Here is a 12,905-nt window from a genome sequence, read left to right as displayed (position 1 = left end):
GTGAAAGTCTTAATACAAATATATATATATAAAAAATGATATTCTTACAAAGATTGGAATAATTTTAACAAAAGTTTAAAGAAAATAACTAAAAGATTATATGCTATATGGGTTTTGTGGAAGAAAAGTAAAATATCAGAGGCCACATAAACTTGTGGTTGAGAATGAAACGAAAATGCTGACATGGCATCTACTTCACTTTTTAAAACGTATCAAAATCCCAAATCTCACGATTTCCAAACCAAAAAAATTCCAATCTAAACCCATACCTCAAAAAAAAAAAAAAAAGCGCTTCGAAGAGAAACCTACGAGAAAAAAAGAAGAAGAAATAATGCTGGGAAGTAAAGATCCCGCGATTAAGCTCTTCGGTATGAATATCCCTTTTCCGACGGTTTTAGAGGTAGCTGCTGAAGAAGCAAAGGTACTAGATCTATAGCTAATTATTCTTTTGTTACATACAACTTTCGAGTATATTAGTTTTGGTGTATAATTGGACCTATATGTGTCAGTTAGTATCTGATAACTTAAGTTAAACTCAAAAATGTTTTCTTTTTTTAACTTTTATGTTTTGTCCATAAAAGGCAAAGCTCAAAGGTTGTTGTGTATTCCATTTTAATCAGAGTTTTTGATGAATTGTTAAAAGTTTATAGATTTCTTACACTAAAAAAAACCTCTGCGTTGTTCTCTCTGTTCTGAGAGTTTTTGTGAACCAGAGGCTGCTGTTTAGTTTGATGACTTTTCATGAAACGAAAAAGCAAATTCGTTTTCTCCTTAAAAGTAATCCTATTTTAGTTAGAAAACATTGCTTTTTCCGTTTATTTTTTTGTTTGACAATTAAAAAAAAAAAAAAAAACGGAAAAAGCAATGTTTTCTAACTAAAATAAGATTACTTTTAAGGAGAAAACGAATTTGCTTTTTCCGTTTATTCAAATCAATAAAGGTGAGAGAATTTTAGGTTTTTTTTTTGGTAAAGCGTGTTCTTTAAAAGACTTTTTCCTCTACCATAATTTCTCTAGAACCTTCTTCTTGAGAATCATACTCATACTAATAAATAATAATATACACTTTTAAATTTCATTACTTTCTAAAATCCTTATATTATAATATTTTAACATGATTATCCTTTTTTATTATTTCTTGCATCAGAACCAAAACGAGGCATTCACCGATCAATCGGAGAAAGACAAAACCCTAAAAAAACCGACCAAGATTCTTCCATGTCCGAGATGCAATAGCATGGAAACAAAGTTCTGTTATTACAACAACTACAACGTAAACCAACCCCGCCATTTCTGTAAAGCTTGTCAGAGATATTGGACCGCAGGTGGGACCATGAGAAGTGTTCCAATCGGAGCCGGACGACGTAAGAGCAAGAACAACTCAACGTCATCACCTTCACATTACCACCACGTGACCATCTCAGAAACAAACGGTCCAGTCCTTAGTTTCAGCCTCGGAGACGATCAAAAGGTCTCGAATCATATGTTCGGGAGTCCAAAGCTAGTGTCTAGGATACAGAACAGTGACGAGTGCTCTAATAACAGCACTTCGAACGGTTTGGATCATTGCTTTCCGGGAGTTTCGTGGCCTTACGCGTGGAACCCCGATTTTTACCCGGTTTACCCTTATTGGAACATTCCAACATTGTCATCTCCGGTTAATTCTAGTCCTAACTCTACACTTGGTAAGCATTCGAGAGACGAAGACGAGACGATGAAGCCAAAGCAGAAGAATGGGTCTGTGTTGGTTCCTAAGACTTTGAGAATTGATGATCCTAATGAAGCCGCAAAGAGTTCTATATGGACAACACTTGGAATCAAGAATGACGTTCTGTTCAAAGGGTTTGATTCGAAGAAAGAGGTTAAGAATATTAGCAAAGAAGAAACAGAGACTTCTCTTGTTCTTTGTGCAAACCCAGCTGCGTTATCAAGATCACTCAATTTCCATGAACAGATGTGATTGTATATGGACAACATATGATATATACATATACGTATATGTCATGTATGAGTAGATGTGGTTAGATCTGTCTTTTTCCTTCTTTCCTCGTGGCTTACACGAGGCTTTATAGCTTTTGTACCATACACTTTTTTAGCCTTTTAAGTTTGATTTTTGTTATAAGATTACATAACGCTTTGACAAAAAAAAAAAAAAAGATTACATAACGATGAAGAAAAAAGTTCGTTTTGACCGTTATTTTGCATTCAAATTGATAGTATATATGGTCTATTAGAGCTAACAGTAAACATATAAAAGAACTGTTGTAAGTAACATATGAGATAGACAAACTTATTTACTTTACATATATTGATATATATATATATATATATAAGTGGATAAGTAAAGTAAGATAAGATAATAATTCAGAAAAGTATCCTTTTTCTTGAATTTGACCTCTTGTATCGTGTGCGCTGGCGCGGGTGGGCACGATAAAACAGCACAAAACATACCGTTGAATATGGGAAATGGAAACAAAGCAAACAATTCACGCCAGGGTTTTTTAAATTGTCATTAACGTGTAATTTTTTTGGTAAAGTACGTAAATATTTTTGAATAAGAAATCTCCGAGATTGATTAAGAAATTTAGCTTCTCGATGATTTGTTGACCAACCATATCAAATTAATGTACTTTATCAAAAATACTCTTCTCTAATCGACACATGATATAAAAGAAAAAAGAAAAAGCTGAAAAATATCTAGTATATTTTTTATTTGGACGTGTCTTTTTTTGTTAGAAGAAAAATATCTTATTTAATTATTATTGGCTTCAAAATATATAATTTTTAAATTGTTGTCGGATTCTAATTCACTGTTTAACAGTTTTCAACGGACGTTACAGATCATCATCAAACATGCGTTAAAATCAAATCACACATGTTTATAAAGATATATACAAAAACATTTAACATAAACAAGTAATATGTAGCCGTAGTATAGTGGTTAGAAGTGAGTTGGTTTTGTTTCTTAACAACGATCCGAACCCCCCTCCCCCCACAATACTTTTTATTTTACTTTTTTATATTTCTTTTTTTTCGTACTTATGAAACACGATCAGTCAAAACTCAAAAGAATTGTTGAAGAAAAGTGTTTGACTGTTTGGATTCTTAAAAGTCTTTCTATCAATACTCGCTAACAACTATCTGTTCTGTTTTGAGATTTTCCAAAACAAATCCGACGAATCAAATCTGATTTTTTAATTTTTTCATCTCCAGGATCTGAAGAGTCATACAAACTCTCCCCAATGATTATTCTCACCGTTGTTTCTAGTAGATATATCGACGGTTGGCTAAGAGAAGAAGAAACCGATGTCGTTTATTAGATCAGGAAAACCAGTTGTAATGGATGGATTTGAAAACTTTGGTTTTAGTCGGCCACACCAATGGAGGTTAGGGTTGCGATTAGTGAAGAAAATGAAAAAAAAAAAGAAAAAAAACATCAAAAATGTAAAATGGTGAACTTGAACTTGCATGTGTCCAAGTGTTCAATAAATCAAATGGTACCAGTAGACCACATAAATATAAAAATATTATATATCTATGTAAACACGTGTGATTTGATTTTAATGACTGTTTGATGATCAGTAATATCCGTTAAAAACTGTTAAACCACATATTAGAATCTGGCAACAATTTAAAGATTAAATATTTTTAAGCCAACGATAATTAAATGAAATATTTTTCTTTTAATAAAAAAATAAAATATTAAATGTTCGAATAAAAAATAGATAAGATATTTTTCGAATTTAACATGATACGAGATTTTATAGATTAGAACAAGGAATAGTAAACATCAACAATAAAAAAGAAAAAGAAAAGGACCGTCCCTTCCTACGTCGAGACGGTCAGAATATAATCATTTGGTTCCTTGGTTTTATATCCTTTTTGAATTACTTCTTACGCTGAAAAAGATGTATCACATTTGTGTTCCCAAATTTTATTTAATCTTCTGAGCGTTGGTCTGTGTGTCTGATAGCAACTTAGATATTTTTGGACAGCTCAACTAATATTAGCCACAAATGTGATTTATCCTAAACCATTTGTTTAATTCCTTTTATTTTTATACTCCATTCTTAATAATGTGGGACAGACTATTTTCTTTCTTAACGCTGAAAGTAAAAGCACGACACGTTGCTGTTTTGCCTTTATACTATTGTGATATAGACAGTATTTTCTTTCCGACCCAAAAGTATTAAAATTTCATAAGTCTGGAGCTTCTCAGTAGATGACCATCATGCATTCTTTCTCTTTAAAAAAGTAATAATTCAATACTTAGTGTATATATAGTATACACAGATGACAGAACAAGAGTGTTTTCTAGTCCAACATACTAGCTTCGTGATCTAAAAGTTGATGGATGGAAGATCATACGTTAAATGACTTCCAAATAGTTATTTCTACATATATAACTTACAATATATATTCATTTTGAAAATAGTCTTATTTATTATAGTCTATATATAACTTATAGACTCATTTTCAGATTTGTATTTTAGTAGTACCCAACTATCTAGTACTAGTCCTTGTGGAGTAATAGTGCTTAATGGTAATGGGAAAGTGGCTTTAGCTTCTATGCTCTTTTATTCGTCCGCTCGTAAAAGAAGGATGGTTGTAGAATTAGATATCAAACTAACTTGCTTTATTGATTAACCATAATGTGGTATCTATACATGAGGAACTCAATACATGATAAGTTCAATATGCTAATATATCGGAACCTAAACCTTATCACACTAGGACGATAAGTACAACACAAATATATCGACACTATCCGTAATACTCCCCCTTAGGTTGGAGAGTGAGGGTCTTGAACACCCAACCTGGACATGATGTAGAGAAACTGTGGACGACCGAGAGCTTTCATTAAAATGTCAGCAAGCTGTTCACGGGACGCAACATGCTGTGTAACAAGAACACCATCACGGATAGCATCACAGACGGCATGACAGTCATTTTCGATATGCTTTGTACGCTCATGGAACACGGGATTTTGTGCGATATGGAGAGCAGCATTATTGTCACAAAACAATCGAGCAAGCTGAGACTGTTTGATACCTAACTCTTTTAACAACTTACGAAGCCATTGAATCTCACGAAGAGCGACGGACATGGCACGATACTCTGCTTCAGCGGAAGAATGAGAGATAGTCTTCTGTTTCTTGGTTTTCCAAGCTATCGGGGAACCACCAAGAAGCACAACAAACGCACTAATGGACCGATGAGTGATGGGACAAGACGACCAGTCCGAGTCGCAATACACTGTAAGAGCCTATTTCAGCCCATACAATGACTTCTTTAGACGACAAACCTTGCCAGGATGAGAATGTCGGAAACATGGCGGTAACTTCATATAAACCTCCTCCTCAAGATCACCATGAAGGAAGGCGTTATTAACGTCTATCTGAAACACCTCCTAATTATTTGCAGCAACAAGCCGGAGAAGGGTACGTACAATGGTCATTTTCACAACAGGAGCAAACGTTTCATGGTAGTCTTTCCCTTCAACCTGTTTATTCCCGCATACAACAAGACGAGCCTTGTAACGTTCGAGAGAACCATCAGCCCGATACTTAGTCTTGTACACCCATTGAGAGTCAATTGCAACCTTAGCAGGGGGAAGATCCGTGACATCCCATGTCTTCTTGAATTCAAGAGCATCCACCTCTGTAATCATTGCATCGTTCCATATTTTAATATGTACCGCTTCTTTGAAATTGCGAGGTTCAAGAGCAGAGGATATGGCAGCCAAATAAGCAAGATGACCTGCGGAAAAGGAAGCATCTGGTATATAATCCGTCAGAGGGGACAAAGAATTACCGTGGACCGAAAATGAGGACTGAGAAACAGAGGACGAAAGAGCGTGATGGGTGTCGAGATCACCAGTAGTGTTATACAACACATAATCCTTGAGACGGACTGACTGTCGAACTTGACGCTTGCCAGGACGAGGCGGTGGCAAAACATAGGCACCAGGAGCGGACGACTCCGGAACCGGAACCATCGGTGTGGGGCCAACACAAGATCCCAGAGCAGACGACTCCGGAACTGCCGATGGTGGAACCGAGGCACCAGGTGAAACAGAAGGAACGACAGGCTCCACAACCGGCTTGCTTGGTGAAGAAGCAACCGGCACATTCGATGGAAAAACAGAGGAGACACTATGATCTTCACACGCAACAGGAGTAGGAGTCACAACACTCCCCCTGTCTGGTACAACCATAGGGAGACACCAATCAGAATCAGTCACGAGAGGAGCGGAAAGAGCCAGAGAAGAAGACACTTTGGCAATTTTCTCCACAAAAGGAAACACATCCTTTCAAAAAATCACATCACGTGAAATTAGAAACTTGTTTTCCTCCATATCAAAAACCTTCCAACCTTTTTGGCCAAAAGGATAACCAACAAACACACAAAGACGACTTCGAGATCCAAACTTGTCCTTGTAACGAGATAACCGATGTGTATAGCAAGCCGAACCAAATACACGCAACTGATCATAAGCAGGTTTGATGCCATGGAGTACTTCGTATGGTGAACAATTGTTATGGAGAGGCGTGGGAGTGCGATTAATCAAATATGCAGTTGCCTGAAATAACAACGCGCAGGCAACATTAAGTATGTGTCGGTGTTTTCGCTCAACTCGTCCATTTTGCTGCGGAGTGCCGACACAAAAGGTTTGATGAACAATGCCTTGCTGCCGGAAATAGGAGGAAAGACACATAAATTATGTCCCATTGTCACTACGAACTGTCTTGACTGTCTTGCCAAACTGTTTTTCGGTGTAAGCTAGAAAATTAGTAAGAACCGTACGCACTTCTGATTTCTCAAGCAATAGATATGTCCATACTGATCTTGAGAAATCGTTAACAATGGTCAAGAAATAAATTGCACTGCAAGAAGAAGAAACACGATACAGTCCCCACACATCACAATGAATTAAAGAAAAATAATATGAAGCTTTATTGATACTATCAGGAAAAACTTCTCTAGTTTGCTTAGCTCAAAAACACACGTTACTAGACAAAGAGCTATTAGAAGAACCAGAAACAGAAACCATAGGCAAAACCGAAAGCACCGAAGAAGTTGGATGACCCAAACGTTGATGCCACAAAGCTTGATCAGAAGAGACATTAACTGTGTGGATCTTTGCAGTTGCAACATCCGTCAGATAGTAAACCCCATCACGCTCTTCACCTCTTCCAATCAAAGTCCTTGAAAAACGGTCATGCAAAACACAAATAGTATTAGTAAAGGTGGCCATGCACTTAGTTTGCTTCACAATTTTAGAGACAGAGATCAAAGTGCAGTTCAAGGTTGGGACATAGAGAACATTAGTCAAGGAAATTTTCTCCGAAAGAGGAAATTCTCCCATACTTAAGGCCATTGTTTTGCTACCATCCGCAAAACCCACCAAACAAGGTGAAATAGGACCGACATTAGTCAAGAGAGTAAGGTTCCCAGTCATATGATGGAAAGCTCCTGTATCAAGGATAACATCGCCAAACTTTGGCTTACCAGATAACTTATCAGAACTATTAGTAGAGGTTCTTTCTTGAAGCAGTTGAGACAGGGCACGCAGTTGGTCTGGTGTGAATTCTGGAAGCGCTGAAGGATTGGAACTTGTTGCATGTGCCGTAGCTATCTATCCTCTGTCACGTCCAGCGCCTCGACCACGACCACCAGAGCCGCGACCGACACCATTACGATCCGTCCACCAGTTAGGGAAACCAACTAGAGACCAACCGTCCTTCTTTTCATGTCATGTACGACCACAGTGTGAGCACAACACGGGACTAGACCTGACAATAGAGGACTCCACACGATTCAAAGGTTGATTCTCAGCGGCTACGGATGGAGAAACCAACTCACGACGTGCGAGAAAACCCACAGCCTCCTGCCGTTGTTCCTGATGTCGTGAAGAAGCAAGTCTCTGTTCTTCACGTATTACTTTGGAGTAGGCAACAACGAGTGACGGGAGTGGATCCATATTAATCAGACTTGTACAAATCCAACCAAAACGTGAATCGTCGAGTCCCATAACAAATTGATGAAACTTTTCATCGTCTCGTTCTTTGACTAGTGCAGACAGGAGTGAACCATGAGGACATACTGCACTTGTTTGATAATTTTTCAGCTCATCCCAAAGATTACACAGCTTGCCATAATAGTCGATCGCCGCCTGTCCCTCTTGACGGCATGAGGCAAGCTGAGCCTTGATCTGATGAACATGAACATTGTTACTGACTGAAAACCGTTGTCGTAGTTCATCCCACAAAAGATTAGCATCGGAGATAAACGTAACAGTTGATTTCACCTTGGGCTCGATCGAGGCTCGAATCCAACCTACAGTCATTGAATTCACCGTCTTCCAATTGTCGAAGTTGGGATCATCTTTTGCAGGTTTCGTGATAGACCCATCAATGAAACCAGTTTTTCGCTTGGCTTGGAGAGCATTCAATATCTGTTCAGACCACTCATTGTATTCTTCTCTGTTCAACTGAACATAGGACGTCACCGTATCCCGGTTGTNTGTGATAGACCCATCAATGAAACCAGTTTTTTCGCTTGGCCTGGAGAGCATTCAACATCTCTTCAGACCACTCATAGTAATTTTCTCTGTTCAACAGAACAGAGGAGATCATCTTACCCGGATTGTCGGAATTGGACAGAGTGTACGATGACACCGTCGTTGACGACGACGTCGAGACAAGAGCTCCGGACGAACTAGACTGCTGTTCTCTGGTGGTAGACATCGTTTTCATGGCACGCAAGAGAAGTCGAAACTATTGACACTTTTAAAACAAGAAAAAGATTTTGTTAAAAATTCAGCTCTGATACCATGTAGAATTAGATATCAAACTGATTTACCGTATTAATTAACCATAATGTGATATTTATACATGAGGAACTCAATACATAATAACGTAAATCTTATCACACTAGAACAATAAGTACAACGCAAATATATCTAACACTATCCGTAATAATGGTGCCACTCTTTTGCTCTCTTTTCACTTTTTTTAAGAAAAAAAAAATCTCAATAGCTTTTTCATGTCTTCTTTCGTGCCTTTATCTTTCCGAATCAAAAGAAAATTACACATTGCGGTTATATAAATAACTGCTAAATCTATCATCAGTCATTAGTCTATATATAAATTAAATTCATATGCATTGTCATAGTTGTGAATTATTATTTTATGCAGGATGGCTAGCTAATATATATAATACAATACTTAGTGATCACTAACCAACTAATCATTTACATAAGATAATAGTATAGTTTTTTTTGCTTAACGTGTTATATTTGAACATGAAATATGCTATAAAGAAAAAACTAAGGTGTATCAATTGCTTTTAAGAAGGAATTACTTCATTTATGGCAGAAGAGAAAAAGTTGTCTCTTTTTCTCGTTTTTTACACGGAGGACTAGTGCCTCGTCCGGTCGTCGAAGTGGATGAAGTGGATGGGTTACATACATGTGTCATACTCTTAGAGGAAGCCATTCGTGTGGAAGTCGACTCACCCAAAGTTTTCCTTTTTATTCACTTTCTATGTGAGACATTTCCTTTTGCAACGTTGTCTACTTTTCTTTCATTTTTATTTCACTTTTTAGTTTGTTTCAAGTTTATAAATTATTATCTTCGTTTTCGCATCAAGATAATAAAATTATACAGAATAAAGTTTCAAGTTTCAAGTTTCTTCGTTTTCACATCAAGATAATAAAATTATACAGAATAAAGTTTCAAGTTTCAAGTTTCTTCGTTTTCACATCAAGATAATAAAATACAGAATAAAGTTTTTTTTGACACAAATCCAAATGGCAAAGTGGTCTAACTTGCCTTCGCTACAAAAAGCTGTTTAATTCAAATTGACTGTAGAAGGCTCTAGATTAAAATTATAGTTTGAAATCCGATGACTGATGAGTTGAAATTGGTCGACGGTAAATACTGTTCATATCCGCATTTTTATTCTGACTTTACTGAGGCCCAATTTCAAGTGAATTCTCCCCAAGAACCGGATAATCGATCGGGTCGTCGCAATTCAAGAAGATAATAATATAATAACCGGATGATCAGATCTTGGTTTAACAAACTGTACCAACTACCCAATCAAGAATAGTAAAGCTATCATCAATTAATTTGGTTGGAAATTATAATAAGACCAAAAATATTATAATTAAACCAAGTTGAGCCGGAACTGGTTTAGCTAATTAAAAAATTGTTTTGTTACCTTGGAAAACAGTCTTGCCGGCGACAATAATTTTGAATTTTTGATTCTCTCGCTTAGGGCTGGACACTTGGATAACCCGTTCGGGTTCAGATAATACTCATTCGGGTTCGGTTAAACAAGTTTAGAAATATAGAACTTATTGGGTATTTTTAGATATATGAGTTCGGTTTGGGTACTATTGGGTTTGGGTCGGTTTGGGTTACAAATTTTAGAACCCGATTAGTACCCAAACTACAGGATACCCGAAAAATATAATTAAATTTATATAAATTTAGTTAAATTTTGACTTATGTGACAAAATATTTTAGATATTTTGATTATTTTTGATATTAAGGTATAAAACTAAATGAAACATTCAAAATTATAATCATAATTTTGGGGTAATTGCATTATCATTATATTTATCATTATATTAATGATAAATATTATAAATATGTTTATATGTTCGGGTTTATGGGCACCCAAACGGGTACCGGGCATTACCCGACCCTATCCCGAACCCACAAGTATTTAAAAATAGAACCCAATAGAGTTTTATAGGCAAACCCGTACCCAACCCGAACCCGGTTTTTCAGATCGGGTTCCGGGTTGAGTATTCGGGTACGGTTTTTATGCCCATGCCTACTCTGGCTCTAGGAGAGGACTTTGAGAACTTGATTTAGTTCGTTGAAAAGGATTGAATCAAAATCAACAAAGAGGACGTTTTTTCATGTTGTAATGACTTGATATATATATATATACCACAAATATGAAAAGATCATATGCAAAGAGGACGTGAAGATGAAATTACATTTTGAAGTGAATGATGTGTGTGAAACCCTAGTCAATTAAATCTCACCATCCCAAAGTTGTTGGACGGATTTGTAAGGGCTTGTGGTTTGGTTAACAAGGAACTCTCCTCTCATGAGCTTCCATTCCTCCAAATGGTCAATGAGTGACAAGTCTTGATCATCCAATTTAATCTCTAATGCTCTCCTGTTCTCTCTCATTCTTGCTCCATTAAAACTCTTCACTATCACGCTTGCCCCTTTTGACATTCCCCATCTTAGAGCCACCTTCATTTATAGATATGTACATAAATTATTAGTTATAAGTCAACCAAACCAAGTCTCCTAAACTACAAAAGAGGAATGGACTCAGTTCTGGAGTTACCTGAGCAGGAGTGGCATTATGCTTGAGAGCAATGGATTTGATGATAGGGTGTTCAATCACAGCTGTTGATCCCCAAATATTCCCTGGCCCACCAATTGGGGAATATCCACTTACATGGATATTGTTCTCTTCACACACTTTTCTTAGCTTTCTTTGTCTCCACAAAGGATGCATCTCCACCTATACAATTTATATGCAAATATTTAGTTTCTTGATTCTTCCTAACAAGAAATTTTGGTAGTAATGTTGATATCAAACCTGGTTAACCGAAGGAGGGACAGAAGCGAAATCAAGGAGATCAAAGATCTTCTTAGAAGAGAAGTTGCTAACACCAATAGATTTGCATAGACCCATCTCCAAGCATCTCTCCATGCTTTGCCAAGTTTCTTCAATCCCCAAATCTTTCTCAAACTCATCTTCCTTTGGTATTGGCTCACTCACTCCTGGCTTTAGCTTTATTGGCCAATGTACCAAGTAATTGTCTAGATACTCTAGACCCATTGTCCTATAAGTCATAAAAAAAAAAAATGATCATGAGATCGAGAGTTCAATCTCCATACAGTAGGTGAGTGTTTGTAAAGAGAATCTTACTTGAGAGTTTGTATGAGGGCAGAGATAGGGTCATGGTGATCACTAGACCATAACTTGGAAGTGACAAAGATATCGTCTCTTTGGACAGTTCCATAGGAGATAGCTTGTCCCAATGCAGTGCCTAGAGCTTCTTCTGATCCATATATCTTTGCTGTGTCAAAATGTCTATACCCTATCTGCTCTCATTCCAATGAAAAATCTTATGACAGTGGTGTAGAAATGATAAAACATTATATTATAAGATCATTTGATTATGCTTTTTTTTTCTGTGTGTGTATAAAATATAATAAAAGTAAATACATAAAAATGAACCTTAATAGCTTGATGGACGGCTGAGATGGTGCTCTCTCGATCTTTTTGAGGACAATAAGTTCCCATTCCAAGCAATGGAATCGTCTTCCCACACCTGAGACGTGCCATGTCACTCCTCATAATTTCTCTCTTTTATTCTCTCTCTCCGATATTAGTGATGAGTTTCTTTCTACTCTCTGTTGCGTCTGTGATATATGTTTATATAGGCCATAAAAGGTCAACGAGCTTGACTTTTTTCGTTTCTTAATACAACAATTTCGTTGTGACATCAAATATCATGGAGTATGTAGAAATATATGACCTATTTATGGAATATTATAATACTTAATGTTTTTAGAATTTTTTTTTGAAATATAATAAGGTTAGGAATGTGGAGGTATCGAAGCACGAGAGTTTCCCATGTCTTCTGGGATTTTCTTAGCCTACCCAAATCCTCATCTCTCAAACCTCAAGATGAATATATCTTCTCTCAATAAATTTCCTCATTAGTGTTTTGAGTGTTTCCAAAATATGGTTGCTCTTGCATTTTTATTTTGCAACTTGATCATATTCCACTGGAATTGTTCACGCTAGTTACTTGTTTTGTCAACTGTTAAAAGAATCTCTACTCATTTAACTTTTAGT

General features: G+C 36.6%; 2 protein-coding genes across 2 annotated transcripts; one reads left to right on the top strand and one right to left on the bottom strand.

The window, feature by feature from the left end:
* On the top strand, positions 263–2,131 carry LOC104726841 (cyclic dof factor 1-like). The gene is made up of 2 exons (XM_010445789.1): positions 263–421; positions 1,147–2,131. Exons 1-2 carry the CDS (start codon positions 332–334, stop codon positions 1,957–1,959), a joined length of 903 nt encoding a protein of 300 aa, XP_010444091.1. The 5' UTR covers positions 263–331; the 3' UTR covers positions 1,960–2,131.
* Positions 10,890–12,430, bottom strand: LOC104726840 (aldo-keto reductase family 4 member C9-like). Its single transcript, XM_010445788.1, has 5 exons — positions 12,282–12,430; positions 11,970–12,145; positions 11,637–11,883; positions 11,379–11,558; positions 10,890–11,281 (listed from the first exon to the last, which is right to left on the bottom strand). Exons 1-5 carry the CDS (start codon positions 12,399–12,401, stop codon positions 11,054–11,056), a joined length of 951 nt encoding a protein of 316 aa, XP_010444090.1. The 5' UTR covers positions 12,402–12,430; the 3' UTR covers positions 10,890–11,053.

Source organism: Camelina sativa, chromosome 11 (genome assembly GCF_000633955.1).
Source record: "Camelina sativa cultivar DH55 chromosome 11, Cs, whole genome shotgun sequence".
Classification (NCBI taxonomy): Eukaryota; Viridiplantae; Streptophyta; class Magnoliopsida; order Brassicales; family Brassicaceae; genus Camelina; species Camelina sativa.
This window is presented reverse-complemented; position numbering and strand designations above follow the sequence as displayed.

Excerpts from the sequence above, each read along its gene's own strand:
- LOC104726840 (XM_010445788.1), bottom strand. The coding sequence starts at position 12,401 with ATGAGGAGTGACATGGCACGTCTCAGGTGTGGGAAGACGATTCCATTG. Across the intron at positions 11,884-11,969 it reads GCCCTCATACAAACTCTCAA|GACAATGGGTCTAGAGTATC; the intron begins GTAAGATTCTCT and ends TATGACTTATAG. Across the intron at positions 11,559-11,636 it reads TCCCTCCTTCGGTTAACCAG|GTGGAGATGCATCCTTTGTG; the intron begins GTTTGATATCAA and ends TAAATTGTATAG.
- LOC104726841 (XM_010445789.1), top strand. The coding sequence starts at position 332 with ATGCTGGGAAGTAAAGATCCCGCGATTAAGCTCTTCGGTATGAATATC. Across the intron at positions 422-1,146 it reads TAGCTGCTGAAGAAGCAAAG|AACCAAAACGAGGCATTCAC; the intron begins GTACTAGATCTA and ends TTCTTGCATCAG.